The 13,263-nt window shown below is 37.5% G+C and overlaps 1 protein-coding gene across 8 annotated transcripts in view; it reads right to left on the bottom strand.

Annotated features, from left to right (window-relative positions):
• TJP1 (tight junction protein 1) overlaps positions 1-13,263 on the bottom strand; it is a 255,304-nt gene that overhangs the window by 99,818 nt on the left and 142,223 nt on the right. Inside the window, exon 1 of one of the 8 annotated variants that reach the window (XM_089906652.1) lies at positions 7,335-7,576. The exons of 6 other annotated variants lie outside the window; for them this stretch is intronic. In XM_089906652.1, the coding sequence (XP_089762778.1) occupies positions 7,335-7,454 (120 nt within the window). In that variant the 5' untranslated portion in view covers positions 7,455-7,576. Of the gene's footprint in view, positions 1-7,334; positions 7,577-13,263 lie in introns of those variants that run through there. One more of the 8 variants, XM_089906655.1, reaches the window with a different exon arrangement.

The following is a 13,263-nucleotide window of genomic DNA, read 5'->3' as shown; positions in this document are numbered from 1 at the left end:
GTGTATGAGAAAGGTAACATCTCAAATTACTAAGGTAAAGATGCACTTTTTAATAAATGCGGCTAGAACATCTGGGGCTGTCATTTGGAAAAAACATATATTAGATCTATATCTCACCACACACAAGAATAAACTCGAATGAATTTAGGAATCTAAATGTAAAAAAAAAAACCATACAAGTACTAGAGAAAACCTGGGTGAATTCCGCTTTAATGCTGGTGTAGGGAAAGACTTTCTAAGCATAACTCAAAGTCTAACGGAAATGAAACAAAGTACGTAAAAAATTTTAAATGTCTGCTTGACCAAAAAAAGAAACACAAATACAAAACACCATAAACAAAGTCTTAAGAAAAGTGCAAGATACACCATGAGAGCCAATATCTCTAAAACATAAAGAAATCAAAAACTGCAGAAAAAATTCAGCAGAAAAATGGGGAAAAAATACATCACAAAAAGGATATTAAGATTTGAAAAAATGTTCAAACTCAGTCATAATTAGAGAAATGCAAAATTAAAATAACACCAAGATGCCATTTCTCACCTGCCAAAGCAGTCTGAGGGCAAGACTGTGAGGCTATATTCACTCACAAATATTTCCAGGGGAAATGCAAATTCATCCTGCCTTTCTGGAGGTATATCTGGCAATACTGGGGCTTCCCTGGTGGTGCAGTGGTTGAGAGTCCGTCTTCCGATGCAGGGGACACGGGTTCGTGCCCCGGTCCAGGAAGATCCCACATGCCTCGGAGTGGCTGGGCCCGTGAGCCATGGCCGCTGAGCCTGCGCGTCTGGAGCCTGTGCTCCGCAACGGGAGAGGCCACAACGGTGAGAGGCCCGTGTACCACAAAAAAAAAAAGTAAATCTGGCAATACCTAACAAAACTGAATGTGTACCTAACCTTCTGACCCAGAGATCCCACTCTTAGGAAATCTGTCCTGAAGATAAACCTCCAACAATGTGACTATACATGTGTACCAGGTATTCATGGTAGCAACGTTTGTAACTACAATACTGGGAACAACCTGTATGACCAAACTTGGGAGAACGGATGAATAAATTACAGCACATCACAGAGCGGAGTACTATGCAGCCATGAAAAATGGAAGATCTCTATGAACCGACATAGAGCAATTTCAAAGACAGACCTTTAAAAGAATAAAGCAAAGTGCACAAATATCAATAGTATTCCATCCTTCATGAAGGAAAGAAGGGAATATAAGATTATATACATGTATCTGCTCATTTGTGCAAAAGAAATATAGAAATGATAAACCAGAAACTAAAGAAATTGCTTACAGAGTAAGTAGGAAAGGGGTGGAAGGGAGAGGGTGGTAGGACTGAGGAAGGAATGATATTTCTTTGCAACACTGAACTACAGTAACGTATCACATACCCCAAAATAACAAATAAATAATTAAAATTAACCAGGATGAGGTGGTGGGAACCAAAATGGAATACAAACAGTAACAGATAAACCTATCTATTACAAATGAATACCACAAGCGAAGAGGATGGGTAGAAAAACACTCAGCTAAGTAACTGTGGAAAACACTATTCTGACTGGATACTGTAATGTTAAAGACACAAAGAACTGTACACAAACACTGTGCTCGAGTTAAGTCAATCTGTTTCTCAGAAGGATAGGATGGGTTAACAATCTGCTAACTACTGGACAGGTACATGAGGATTAAACAAATAACTGAATATACTGTAGACAATGAGCTGATTTCTCACTGTCAGAGAAAGAAGTTACAAGAAAGAGTGAAGGCTAGGATGAAGAGTGCTGGATAGGAATCATGGCGTCCATATAAACACATGGTTTAAAACATACACATACAGATAACTAGATACATGAGGAAGAAGAGGCAGCTCTTCCTTACAAAGGAGTGTGGAAGAAATGAGAGAAATACAAGACCACTATTTTAGGGAAAAAACATCATAACAACTGCTGCAGGCAAGATCAAAGAGTATAACCAGTGGGCAAAAGTTTGAAGAGAAACAATCTCAAAGTATCTTGCCCAAGATATTTATCAATTACAAAGGGAAAAACAGTAAGTACCTCACCAAATGTTCAAGGTTATCACACCAGTAATAAAACATAAGAATCACATACCCTTTCCTAATCTGATGCATAACCTCAATCCAATCATGAGACAACATCAGACAAACCCAAATGGAAACATTCTAAAAAATAACTGACCGGCGTTCACTGAAAGTGTCCAAGTCATAAAAGACAGGAGAAGACTGAGAAACCGGAAGGACTGTCACAGTTAAAATGATAATATATTGGATATATGCACAAATAAAATATTAAAATTATTTTCACCTGTTAAACTTTTTGATGTGGTTAACAAAATTTAAATCATGTATGTGGCTCATATGATATTTCTATTAGACAGAACTGCACTGGCTCTAATCACTAATTTTCAGGAAGTACAGAGGGCAAGAAACATTGTAACTATGACAGGGAAAATCCAGACCAAGAAATTGCACAGGACAAACAATTCTGTTCTTCACCAATAAAACTGCACCGTGGGTGGGGAGGCCAGGGCCAGAGCCAGATGGGAGAATCCTACCGTCTAAAAGACTTAGGAGACACACCAAACAATCACAATGGGAGGACTTTATTTGGATCCTGTTTTTTCTTAAATATACTGAAAACAGAAGTTGATACTTCAGATAATTAGAAACTACGTTGACTAAATGGTGGATTTTTTAATTTACAATTTGTTTTTAAAGTGTGATAATAGTAATATAGTTGTTTTTTTAAAAAAAGAGTTCTTATCTTTTAGAGATATATACTCAAATATTAGATGAAAAGACATGTCTGGTGTTTGCTTCAGAATAACGGGGGAGAAAGAATACAATGGGTAGAAGTATAGATGGAACAAGACTGGCCGTAAACTGACAACTGGACCTGTGAGGCTAGCATGGGGATTCATTACACGCCTCGTATACTTCTGTATGGGCTCGAACTTTTTCCACTTAAAAAAAAAAGGAAGGCAATTGAGGGGACTACAAGTTAATTATTGAATCTAGAAAAGACCCAAACTAAGAATCCTACGACCAAGATGCCAGGCCATTATGCAAAGTTTCCGTGGGCTGGCTCCTCAGCAGCTGCCTCCCCTTCCAGGAAAGATAAGTGCAGCAGGTCCTGGAGATGCACTAGGACCTTCTGGGAGTTTCTTGGCTGAATGTAACCTCGGCTATTATCAGTAAGTGAGCAACAGAGTGAAAACAGTGCCTCTGGTCCAGGAGGGACGTCAGATTTTAATCAAATAAGCAGCAGACAAATAAGTACAAGTTGTTGTACAGTGAAATACAGGTAAAGCACAGGGAGCTTAAAGCAGAGTTCTGAACTGTTTTCTGGGCTCAGGACAAGGTTCTCGAGGTTTAGTATTGGGACATGGCTGTCTGAGGAAGACAGGTCCTCAGAGCTCTGCCTGCTCTGGCTGAGGAACAAGGCGGGCAGGAAGCCCGGCTGCAGCCGCAGCAAAATGCGGGAAGGACCTGTGGGAAGGACCTGTGGGACCAGACTTGGCAGTTCAGGGAATTACAATCATCTTCACCAGCCTCAACACTAACTTGACCAGAGGCACAAAGGAAAAGCATCTCAAAGTGAAAGGACCAGTTCAGATGTATATACCAAGACTCTGAGAATAGCTACAAGGAAAATTCCTGGTGGTGAAGGTTCCAAGACTTGGGATGGTTTTCAGAAGAGGCTCCACAGCGACTCACTGACTTGCACAGTCCTGAGAGATGGTTAAGCAGATTACCTCCATCAACACTGAGCCAGGAGTCAGGGCTGAAGTCACCACTGCAAACGCTGAAATCAACTTTTAATAAGTTGATAAACACTTGTCAAAAAAAAAAAAATTGGCACAGATGCTGGGTGAATGAGGGACAGAAGTGGGGAAGCTTTCCAGGTAGAGAAAACAGCATGTGCAAGAGCCCTAGCGTAGGAAAGCACTTTCCACATTAATTCTAACAATATTTGAGTTTATTATAAGCTAGACACTTTGTTAAGCTCTGCGATGACAGGACACACCAAGATGACCTTTGTTCTCATGGAGCTTACAGTCTAATGGCAGAAATGGATGATCAAAAAATGTCACAACTGAATACATTATCACAGGCTTAAATAAATACTACAAAGAAAAGAATGAGTGCCGTGAGAGGAACTCAAAGACAAACCTGGCAGGAAGTTCAGTACCCGCTAGGAACCTAAATGAGGACAGCACAGGTTGAGAACAGAGACCAAGACGGGGGAAAGATGCAAGGTGACGCTAGAGCAGTAGGCAGGGGTCAAATAATCCTGTAGCAGTTTACTGATCATATTATGGATTTTGGTCTTTTACTTCTGAAGTCAATTAAGAAGCCTAGGAGTTTTAGAATGAGCATGTGTACTGGGGCACAGGGAAAGAGGGGGTACTAATCAAACTTGAATTTTTAGAAGATCGTTTCAAAAAGACAGACTGTAAGGGACAAGAAGGGGTATGATACTACTTAGGAGGCTATTACAGGAGTACAAAGAGAAGAACAGAATGTGTGTATGTGTGTATATATCTGTTTTGGAGGGGGGGTGTAAATGGTAGAAAGTACCCATGGAACGAGTGGAAAGATATGAGGTGCTCAGGAGTTAAGAACTGAACAGAATCTGCTAATCGGTCAGGTCATTCACCCTACCAGATATGTAGCCCAACTGAACCAGGTACACTGGAGTAGGAGTAGTCTTTAGTCTCTATTCCCTAATTCGTCAGACAAAAGAGTGCCTCTCTTACTTAATACTACTGTAATAAAATTTTCAAAAGTATCTCAGGAGCTCAAGGACTTTCTCTGACACCACAACACATCTTGCTGGTCTGGGACTCAACTAACCCTTTGTCCAGTATCAAATAAATACATACATACCTAAATATGTAAAGTAAGTAAATGTTTTAAGAGTGCACATACACAGAAATACCATAATTCCTATACACCTCTTCCCTGATATTAAGGTGGGCTTCACTTAAAATGTTTTTATTAAAAGATACAGCCAACATAACAGCTCACCCTGTTCTGAGCACTGTGCTGAGTGTACGACCACCCTGAGACGGGTCCCTAAGTGTACTGTGATCATCTGAGCTGTACAGATGACAACACAGTATTAACTGGTAGACTCAAGATGCAGATTCCAGAGCCTAAACTCACGTAATAAAGTAACAAAGACTTAGGGTTATTCAATGATAAAACTTTTCAGTTCTTATATTGCTTGACCTCTCTCTGCGCAGGGTCTGGCCTACCAACAGGCAGGTCCCTCTCTGGAAACTATTCCCTTGCTGGCCTTTCTCTTGTGTCACTACACTCAGACCACATTCAAATGAAGAGCTTGTATTCATCAAAAGACCATTAAGAGAACTACCACATTGGAAAATATACCTACAATACATATAATCAACTAGCTTTTATCCAAAAAAAAAAAATACAAAGCAAATCAATAAGAAGATAATCCCAAAGAAAAACAGACAATAGACTCAAACAGGGCATAAACATGCAAAGTTGCTCAACTTCATCTAGTCAAAAAATGCAAATTAAAATCTCCAATGAGATTCACTAAAGACCAACCAGAAAGGGCTAAAAGTGTCTGCTAATACCAAGTATTGGTCAAAATGCAGAGCAACAGAAACCCTCATTCACTGATGATGACAAGTGTAACTTGGTATAATCTCTTTGCAGAAGACATCATCTACTGAAAGTGAAGACACACTAAACAATCCAGCAGCAATTCCGTCCCCAAATACATCTTAGAAAAAAGCGTGCACATGTTCACCGAGATGAACAAGTGTTCATCTTAATAGTGGAAGCATTATTCTTAATAGCCCAAAGTAGTAAACAACCCAAATGCCCATCAATGGTAGAATAAATAAACTGTAGTACATTCACACAATAAAATACTAAACAGCAATGAAGATGAATGAATTCATGATGCAACAACACACGAATTTTAAAAACATAAAGTCAGAATAGTGGCTGTCTTGGGGAAAGAATGGTGCTGGCAGGAAGATCCTAACACATGGGTCTTACTGTCGGGACAGTGGCTCACTGGCAGGATAAGGTTATCAGGTAGAGGGCAATGAAGGAAGCTGAAGAGCTGCCAATATTCTACTCCTTGACCTGGGTGGTGTTTACATGGGTGTTCACTTTGTGATAATTCATTAATGTACATGTGCTTTCTGCTCTTTTACATAGATGTTACGTTTCACAATAAAAAGGTATAAAAAATGAAGTCAGCTCCCAACATGTAAGTCAAGGTAATTTACATAAAACCTGGATTTACAACCAGTTCTGGAAAAAAATGGGAAGATCCAGCCTGCTGTCTTCGACACCAGCAACAATCAGCTGGGGCGGGGCAATCTTGGCCTCCTTCAGAGGAGCTCCTGCTCTCTGACCCCACAGCACCCTCTCTTCCTGCTCTCAGGAGTCACGACTCGCCTAACACCTAACACCATTCCATACTCGTCTCCTTGACACTCCTTACAGCACATGAACGTAAAAGCATGCGCATGTGTGAATTATAAAGCCTAGAAGCAAGTGTGTCATTAGCCAGAGCAGTAAATTTAACCTCAGATTCCTCACCTACGAAACAGAGGTCACAAGAGTACCTACCACAATTGTTAAGATCAGGTGAGACAATGCACATAAAACAGCTAGCTTAGTATCGCCACAGAATCAGCACTCAGTATTAGGAGGCTATTGTTTATTATTAATACACATTTCTCATATTTACAACTAGGATGTAAATCTGCTTGCCATGGCCTGAGTCTTCTGACTTTACAGGAAATACAGCATCAAAATATGGGTTGGAAAAAAAAAAAAAAAAAAATATGGGTTGGTATATGTTTAATTAAATACTCCAACATGTATCACTGTTTAAAAAAGAAAAACAATAGGGACTTGCTGGTGGTGCAGCGGTTAAGAATCTGCCTGCCAATGCAGGGAACACGGGTTCGAGCCCTGGTCTGGGAAGATCCCACATGTCTCAGAGCAACTAAGCCCATGCACCACAACTACTAAGCCTGCGCTCTAGAGCCCACGAGCCACAACTACTGAAGCCCGTGCACCTAGAGCCCGTGCTCCGCAACAAGAGAAGCCACCGCAATGAGAAGCCCGCACCACAATGAAGAGTAGCCCCCGCTCGCTGCAACTCGCGCAGCAACAAAGACCCAACACAGCCAAACATAAATAAATAAATTTATTTTAAAAGAAAAACAGTAAATAAATCTTCCAAAGTTCCTTTACATGACACCACTGGGAAAGATTTCTTACAATTATACTTTGAAAAGTACACTTGCGTTTACTTGTTTTTGCCGAACCACGAATTTCTCCCCATCAGGGCTTTCACTGGTCTGATCAGCGTCAGGTAAATAGATACCTATGAAAATACACTTTAAGATAATGGATTTTAAGACCTCAGTCATAAAAAGCCCTCAAAATTAAAAATGACTTTTCAAGGTAAACATCATATGAACACCAAAAGCAGCTCCCTATTTTTCACATAGTTGTTGGTGTCCCAACGCCTAGCCAATACACTTATCTAATTCTTGCCCCTCAGACAAGTATACAACATTTTTCCCCCAAAACCCACAAAAGTCTAATTCAAACTACTTTTTCCAGAAGCCAATCTGACAGTAAGCCCTCCTAAAATGGAAGACTACGAATTTCACCCACGAATATAATGACAGCTAATGAACTAGTCACCCACAATGTCCATCGTCTCACAGACACAACACTGAGCAAGAGAAGCCATATACAAGAGTCCACACCAGAAGATCCTGTTTGTGTAAAGTTCACAGGCAAAACCAGTGTTTACGGAATGCGTAAGTGGTAAAATTACACAGAAAAACTAGAAAATAAGTAATATAGAAGACAAGATACTTATAATCTTTGGGGAAAGCAAGTTATGATCCAGAAATGGCCTGTTAGGGATTCTAGGTGCTCATCATCATTTTATTTACAGTATTTTATTTGTTGCTTTCTGCCCACACCATTAAAATGGTCCACAAGTACAGCATAGTGATATGTTCACTGCTCTATACCTAGCACCTAGAACAGTGCCTGGTTCATACTAGGCCAGCAGTGAGTATCTGTTAAATATAGAATACAGCTTCAAAAATCCAAATTGTTACATATTTAACAACTGGCTAGGCCCTAAGTATAATAGTAACAGCCAGCTTACTGTCCATTTTCCATGTCAGTATATTCAAGGAGTTATAAGTATGTAAATAAATTCTAATTACTTTATAATTCTTAACCTTCTTCTCTATTTAGACGTTTACCAAATGCGTGAATGTATCCAGATTCAACTGAAACGTTTTTTTTTTTAATTAACAAGGGAAAATGCAGAAACTCATGTGTTACAGTAAGCCCAGGCTCTAGATGGGATTCTACCACCTTCCCCAACGAAAAAAGCACAGCAGAGTGCTATGCTCTTATAAGATGACCTGAAGTGTGCTCATATTTAAGAATAAAAACTCAAATTCTTTGGATCTTAAAAATGAATTACACATTTCACAACAGATTACAATACAGGGCAGCTAAAACCTATAAGCCTTTAGAGGACAGGGATCCAAAACAAAGTGTGCTCAATAAATACTTGCTGAACTAACAAAAAGAATCTCATTACTGATAACCTCCTGAATTTTAGCATTATGTATTGAATTAAGAGATCATAAATTAAGTTCAATTCAGTTATCAAAAACTGTGTACAAACCCAAACGATTACTAGCAACAATTCGAAAGAGTGAAAATTCCAAAAATAACCAAGAAAAAAATGAACTCTCACTCTTTGGGAATGTACACTATTTTAAAAAAACAAAAAAAATACTTCAGCAAATCAAAAAAAATTTTTTAATCAAGCCAGAAATATGCTAATCTTATGTTCCTAATTATCATCCCTGCAAAGTAATATTCATTCCAGTTTTCACCTCTCTTCTGGGCATGATAAACTAGAATGAGGTCACTCACCAATCAACTCACTTCCCAGCATTCTACCAGCATGAAAGAGTTAAGACTGTTCTAATATATACTGAAATGCACCTACAACACAAATTAAAACATACCTTTTGATCTATCCCAAAGTTAAGGGCTTTCTGAGATTCAGTATCAACACTACATATGTAACAGGGTATTTTGTGGTATGAATTTTGGAAACATTGGTTTCCTCATATTAAAACAGTACTCTGTGGGATAGCCGATCATTCAGAGTCCATTATTTTCACACATTTTTAGGATATAACATGAAATTCCCTACCCATGAACTCACCGCACACTTCTCATTATTAAGAATGTATCTGTTTAGGAAGGCACGGAAATCAAGCACCTGGCTAACCCATAAAGAAGCAACCTGAAGCCACTCTTCTCTGCAATAAATAAATTAGGAAGCACTCTAGGTCAGCAGTAGCAAAAGGCCTATTTTTATTGCTGGCTTATATTAGAAATACTATACTGAAACAGACCAATTTTAGATTAAATTCAAAACTTGGTAAACTGTTCTAACGTGTCTCTTTCTACAACGTGTCTCTTTCTACAAGATTAAAAGTTAAGCTAAGGAGATTTTTCAAGATTGTCTTTCAAAATTCAGAGATGCAAAGCAAGTTCTAGTCAAATATTTCAGAAATATCATACTAGACATAAACTATCTTTTAATCTTATTTAACATTTGATCAAAAACTCTACGAATAAAAAATAACTCTGCTTGTCCCATGGCAGGTCTCCAGCCCTACCATGCTCCATCAGTGCTCGATCCTGAGTGCGTGGTTGGCACGGAGCCTGCAGTGAGCTGTGGCTGGGCGGCCAGGGACCAGTGGCACCACACGTGGATTTACAGCCGGACTCGTGGTCTTTCATTAGATTGAATTTTTATCATGTCAGAACTATGTCAATAAACAGGATTACACTTCCAATTTTGTCACCAAAATTATTGTTTTTAATGACACTTTCCTTAGCAGCTTAGTGATCTGTCTTGTTTATACTCAGTTTTATTCTTAGAACTGTACTGAGTTTACATTTGGTCTCTAAATAGAGAAAAGATTAAAGAGCAAGTAAAAGTCAAAGCCAGTACATTGTTACCAGGATTGGAAAAAAAAAAAAAAAAAAAAGCAGTGAAACTACTGTAATCTTTCTCCTTCAAACCAAACAGGAAACAGTACTATATATACTACATTACAGCTCTCAAAGCCACAGATTGGTTTTAACCTCATTATTTGTTGGTGTGGATGGCTGACCTCCACTATCACTCACTAGTGGGTAAGCACTGTAGATATGAAAAGTACCCGTCTAATGGAGCTGTCCTAAAATGAACTTAAGAGTTATAAATGCAGTCAGGATTATCAACCAAGCACATAAATGACAGGTTTAACCACAAGCATCTACCATGTCAAACACACTAACATAAAAAATTAAGTCTTTGCCTTAAATACTATAAAAATATTTCTAGTGAAAAACATTGTACAAATTTGGCAGGTAAAGAAAAATATTACTACAGTGAAGCCCAATAAACGTTGGCACACACAATTAGTGAATTCTCATAAAGCACAGTGAGTTTTTAATTTACCTTTAAAGCAGTATGAAGCAAATACCAATCATTAAGTACCAAAATTAAAACTACGTCATAACAGCCACTGAGGACACAATTCCTATCTATAAGGACTAATTTTGTAATTAGTTTTGTTCATTTAGCTTTATTCTACAGTTTTTAACTTTCAAATGTTCAGCTGTTAAGGAAAGTTCATTGTGCCTTATTTGATAACTATAAATCAATTCCTAAGAAGTGCTGTAAATAATTTCCATACTAAACTACATTATAATTTTAAAAATAATCAACCAGGCGAAAAAAATTCTGTTCCTGAGACAAAATGGAAACTTTTAAGCAGCAAAATCTAATAAGCATACAGTACAATGTTACATTTTATTGCTTCCTCTGAAGTGAAACAGCTTAAAAATCCAGAAGCCACTGTACTTGCTTCAGCCACTTTCTGTGATTCAACAAATGGAAATGTTCCCAATTATTCATATCATTTTCTTACATAACTAAACAATTCCTTGGTGAGACACAGAACCGCCCTCAAATTCCTGTTTTCAACTTTTGAATCATTTCGTATCAGGTACACTAGTAATTCTGTTTGCAAATTCAGATGTATATCTGAACTTTTCCTTTATTACTTAAGTTAATATCATGCACTGAGAAGCCCTTTCCAATTTAAGTATATATTTTTTAAAAGCATCCTATACTTTCTTCTAGTATCTTATGATTTATCTTCTTTGCACTTTTTCAAACATTTCATTTGGATTGGGGGGGGGCTAAAAATTTTTTTTTTTTTTTTCAGAGAGGATAACCAACAGTCCCAGCATTATTTATTGAATAATCCATCCTTTCTCCAGTAATCTTCCATGTTATTTTTATCATGCAGTCTCAATTCTCCCTCTTGCTGGCTAGGTGAATTTAGGTAAGTTACTTTATCTCTCTGTGTTTCAACCTCCTCATCCATAAACTGGGGAAAAAGAGTAGTGCTCACTTCATATCGATACTGAGAACTACATCAGTTAATTCACGTTAAGCACTTAGAACAATAGCTGACACACATTAAATGCTGACGATCATAATCACTAAAACCTCATAAACACACAGATGTTTCTGGACTCTGTGATCCCAATGTCTATTCCTGAGCTAAAAGACTGCCTCAAATTACTTTGAATTTATAACACATTAGGTTTTCTAATAAGGTATTCTTTTTCCAAAAATTTCATGGCTATCATCCATTTATTTTATCAGATAAACTTTCTCATCAGTATGTCAAGTTTTCTACAATACTGCACTGGAATTCTATTTGGAATTGTGTTAACATTTATACACCAACTCTAGGAAATTTGGTATATTCTACAAGAGTCACTCTCCCCCAGTCAGAGAGTATATTTTCTCATCTCATTTACTGAGGTTTTATGTCCTTTAAAATTAGGTAAGTTACCAACAATTGTTATATTTATTCCTAGGTACAACCGTTTTGGAGAAAGATTTAGTGGCGTATATCAGATTTTAAATGCACATACCCTTTGACCCAGAAATTCCACTTTTAAGAATATGACATACAGTAATACTATATAAATGCAGATATAAAAATATAAGGCTACTTATTACAATAAAATCCTGGAAACAAATTAAATGTCTGTCAGTAAGGCAATAATGACCTGCAGCATATTCATGGGATGGAAGAATATTCAACCATTACAAAGACTATAGAATCAAAGGTACTGGTTTCGAGAAGAGTTCTACAAACTATTATGCTAAAAGCAATAAAGCAAGCTGCAAAATTAATGTCTTCACTTTTTTTTTAACTGGGAAGTGGAGGAAACAAAAATATACGTACAGTATTGAGTACACAGCCTGGTTCTTATTAAGCATTTTAATCACCTTACAAAATCAAACGGGACTTGGTTGGTTGAATACTATTTCATTTCATCTATCTTTTACAGCCTGCCTTGCTCTACATAAGATTTAATGGTGGCCCCATAACACAGCATTTCAGAAAAGTAAGCTTTCAACTGACATTCTACTCATAAATATTTAAGAATGCAAACGTCCCTAAAATGTAGTGTTTAACTAGTGATATTTTTCAATATGCCATAAAATCTCAACACCATGATTCAGGAGAAAATGTATGACTCCTTCTAAATCATCATTTTACCATGGCAATCTATTGAAAACTTACTTCTCTCCATACATGAAATAACCTTTTTAAGAGGGTGTGGTCTTGTATATTAAGTGCCAGAGATCACAGTGCAGGAACACAGTGACACTCTCTGTAATACGGAAACAAAGCCTTTCCTCCCAAGAAAAGTAAATAATGAAAGCTTATTTTAAAATCATGCAAAATTCTGCCTTTTATTCTAAATCTTTAGATTGTGCTTAATCAGTGTACGGTCAAAAAGGTACACATGAAAGTTTTCTTGTACACATGAAAGTTTTCTTAAAGAGAGAACACTAAATTCCTTAGAAGAATTTATTCACTACTAAATGTATCCGCTAACTTCTGCCAGCCAGAAAACAAGGTCTTGAGATCAGAAACTCCAAGGCCTTATTATACCTGGTCCGAGATACTATGAATAAACATTTCAAACAGAAAAACAAACAAAAAAAATCACACCAGTACCTGCGTAAGCACTTTGATACTGTTTGAAGTAATGAATTGATTTTTAAAGGAGAAGATTTTTACTCTTCACATTTCTGTATTC

The sequence above is a fragment of the Delphinapterus leucas genome, chromosome 2 (assembly GCF_059928025.1).
Source record: "Delphinapterus leucas isolate spDelLeu-1000000601 "Yukka" chromosome 2, BTC_Dleu_Yukka2, whole genome shotgun sequence".
Classification (NCBI taxonomy): Eukaryota; Metazoa; Chordata; class Mammalia; order Artiodactyla; family Monodontidae; genus Delphinapterus; species Delphinapterus leucas.
Note: the sequence above shows the minus strand (reverse complement) of the source record. Positions and strands in the feature narration are given on the sequence as shown.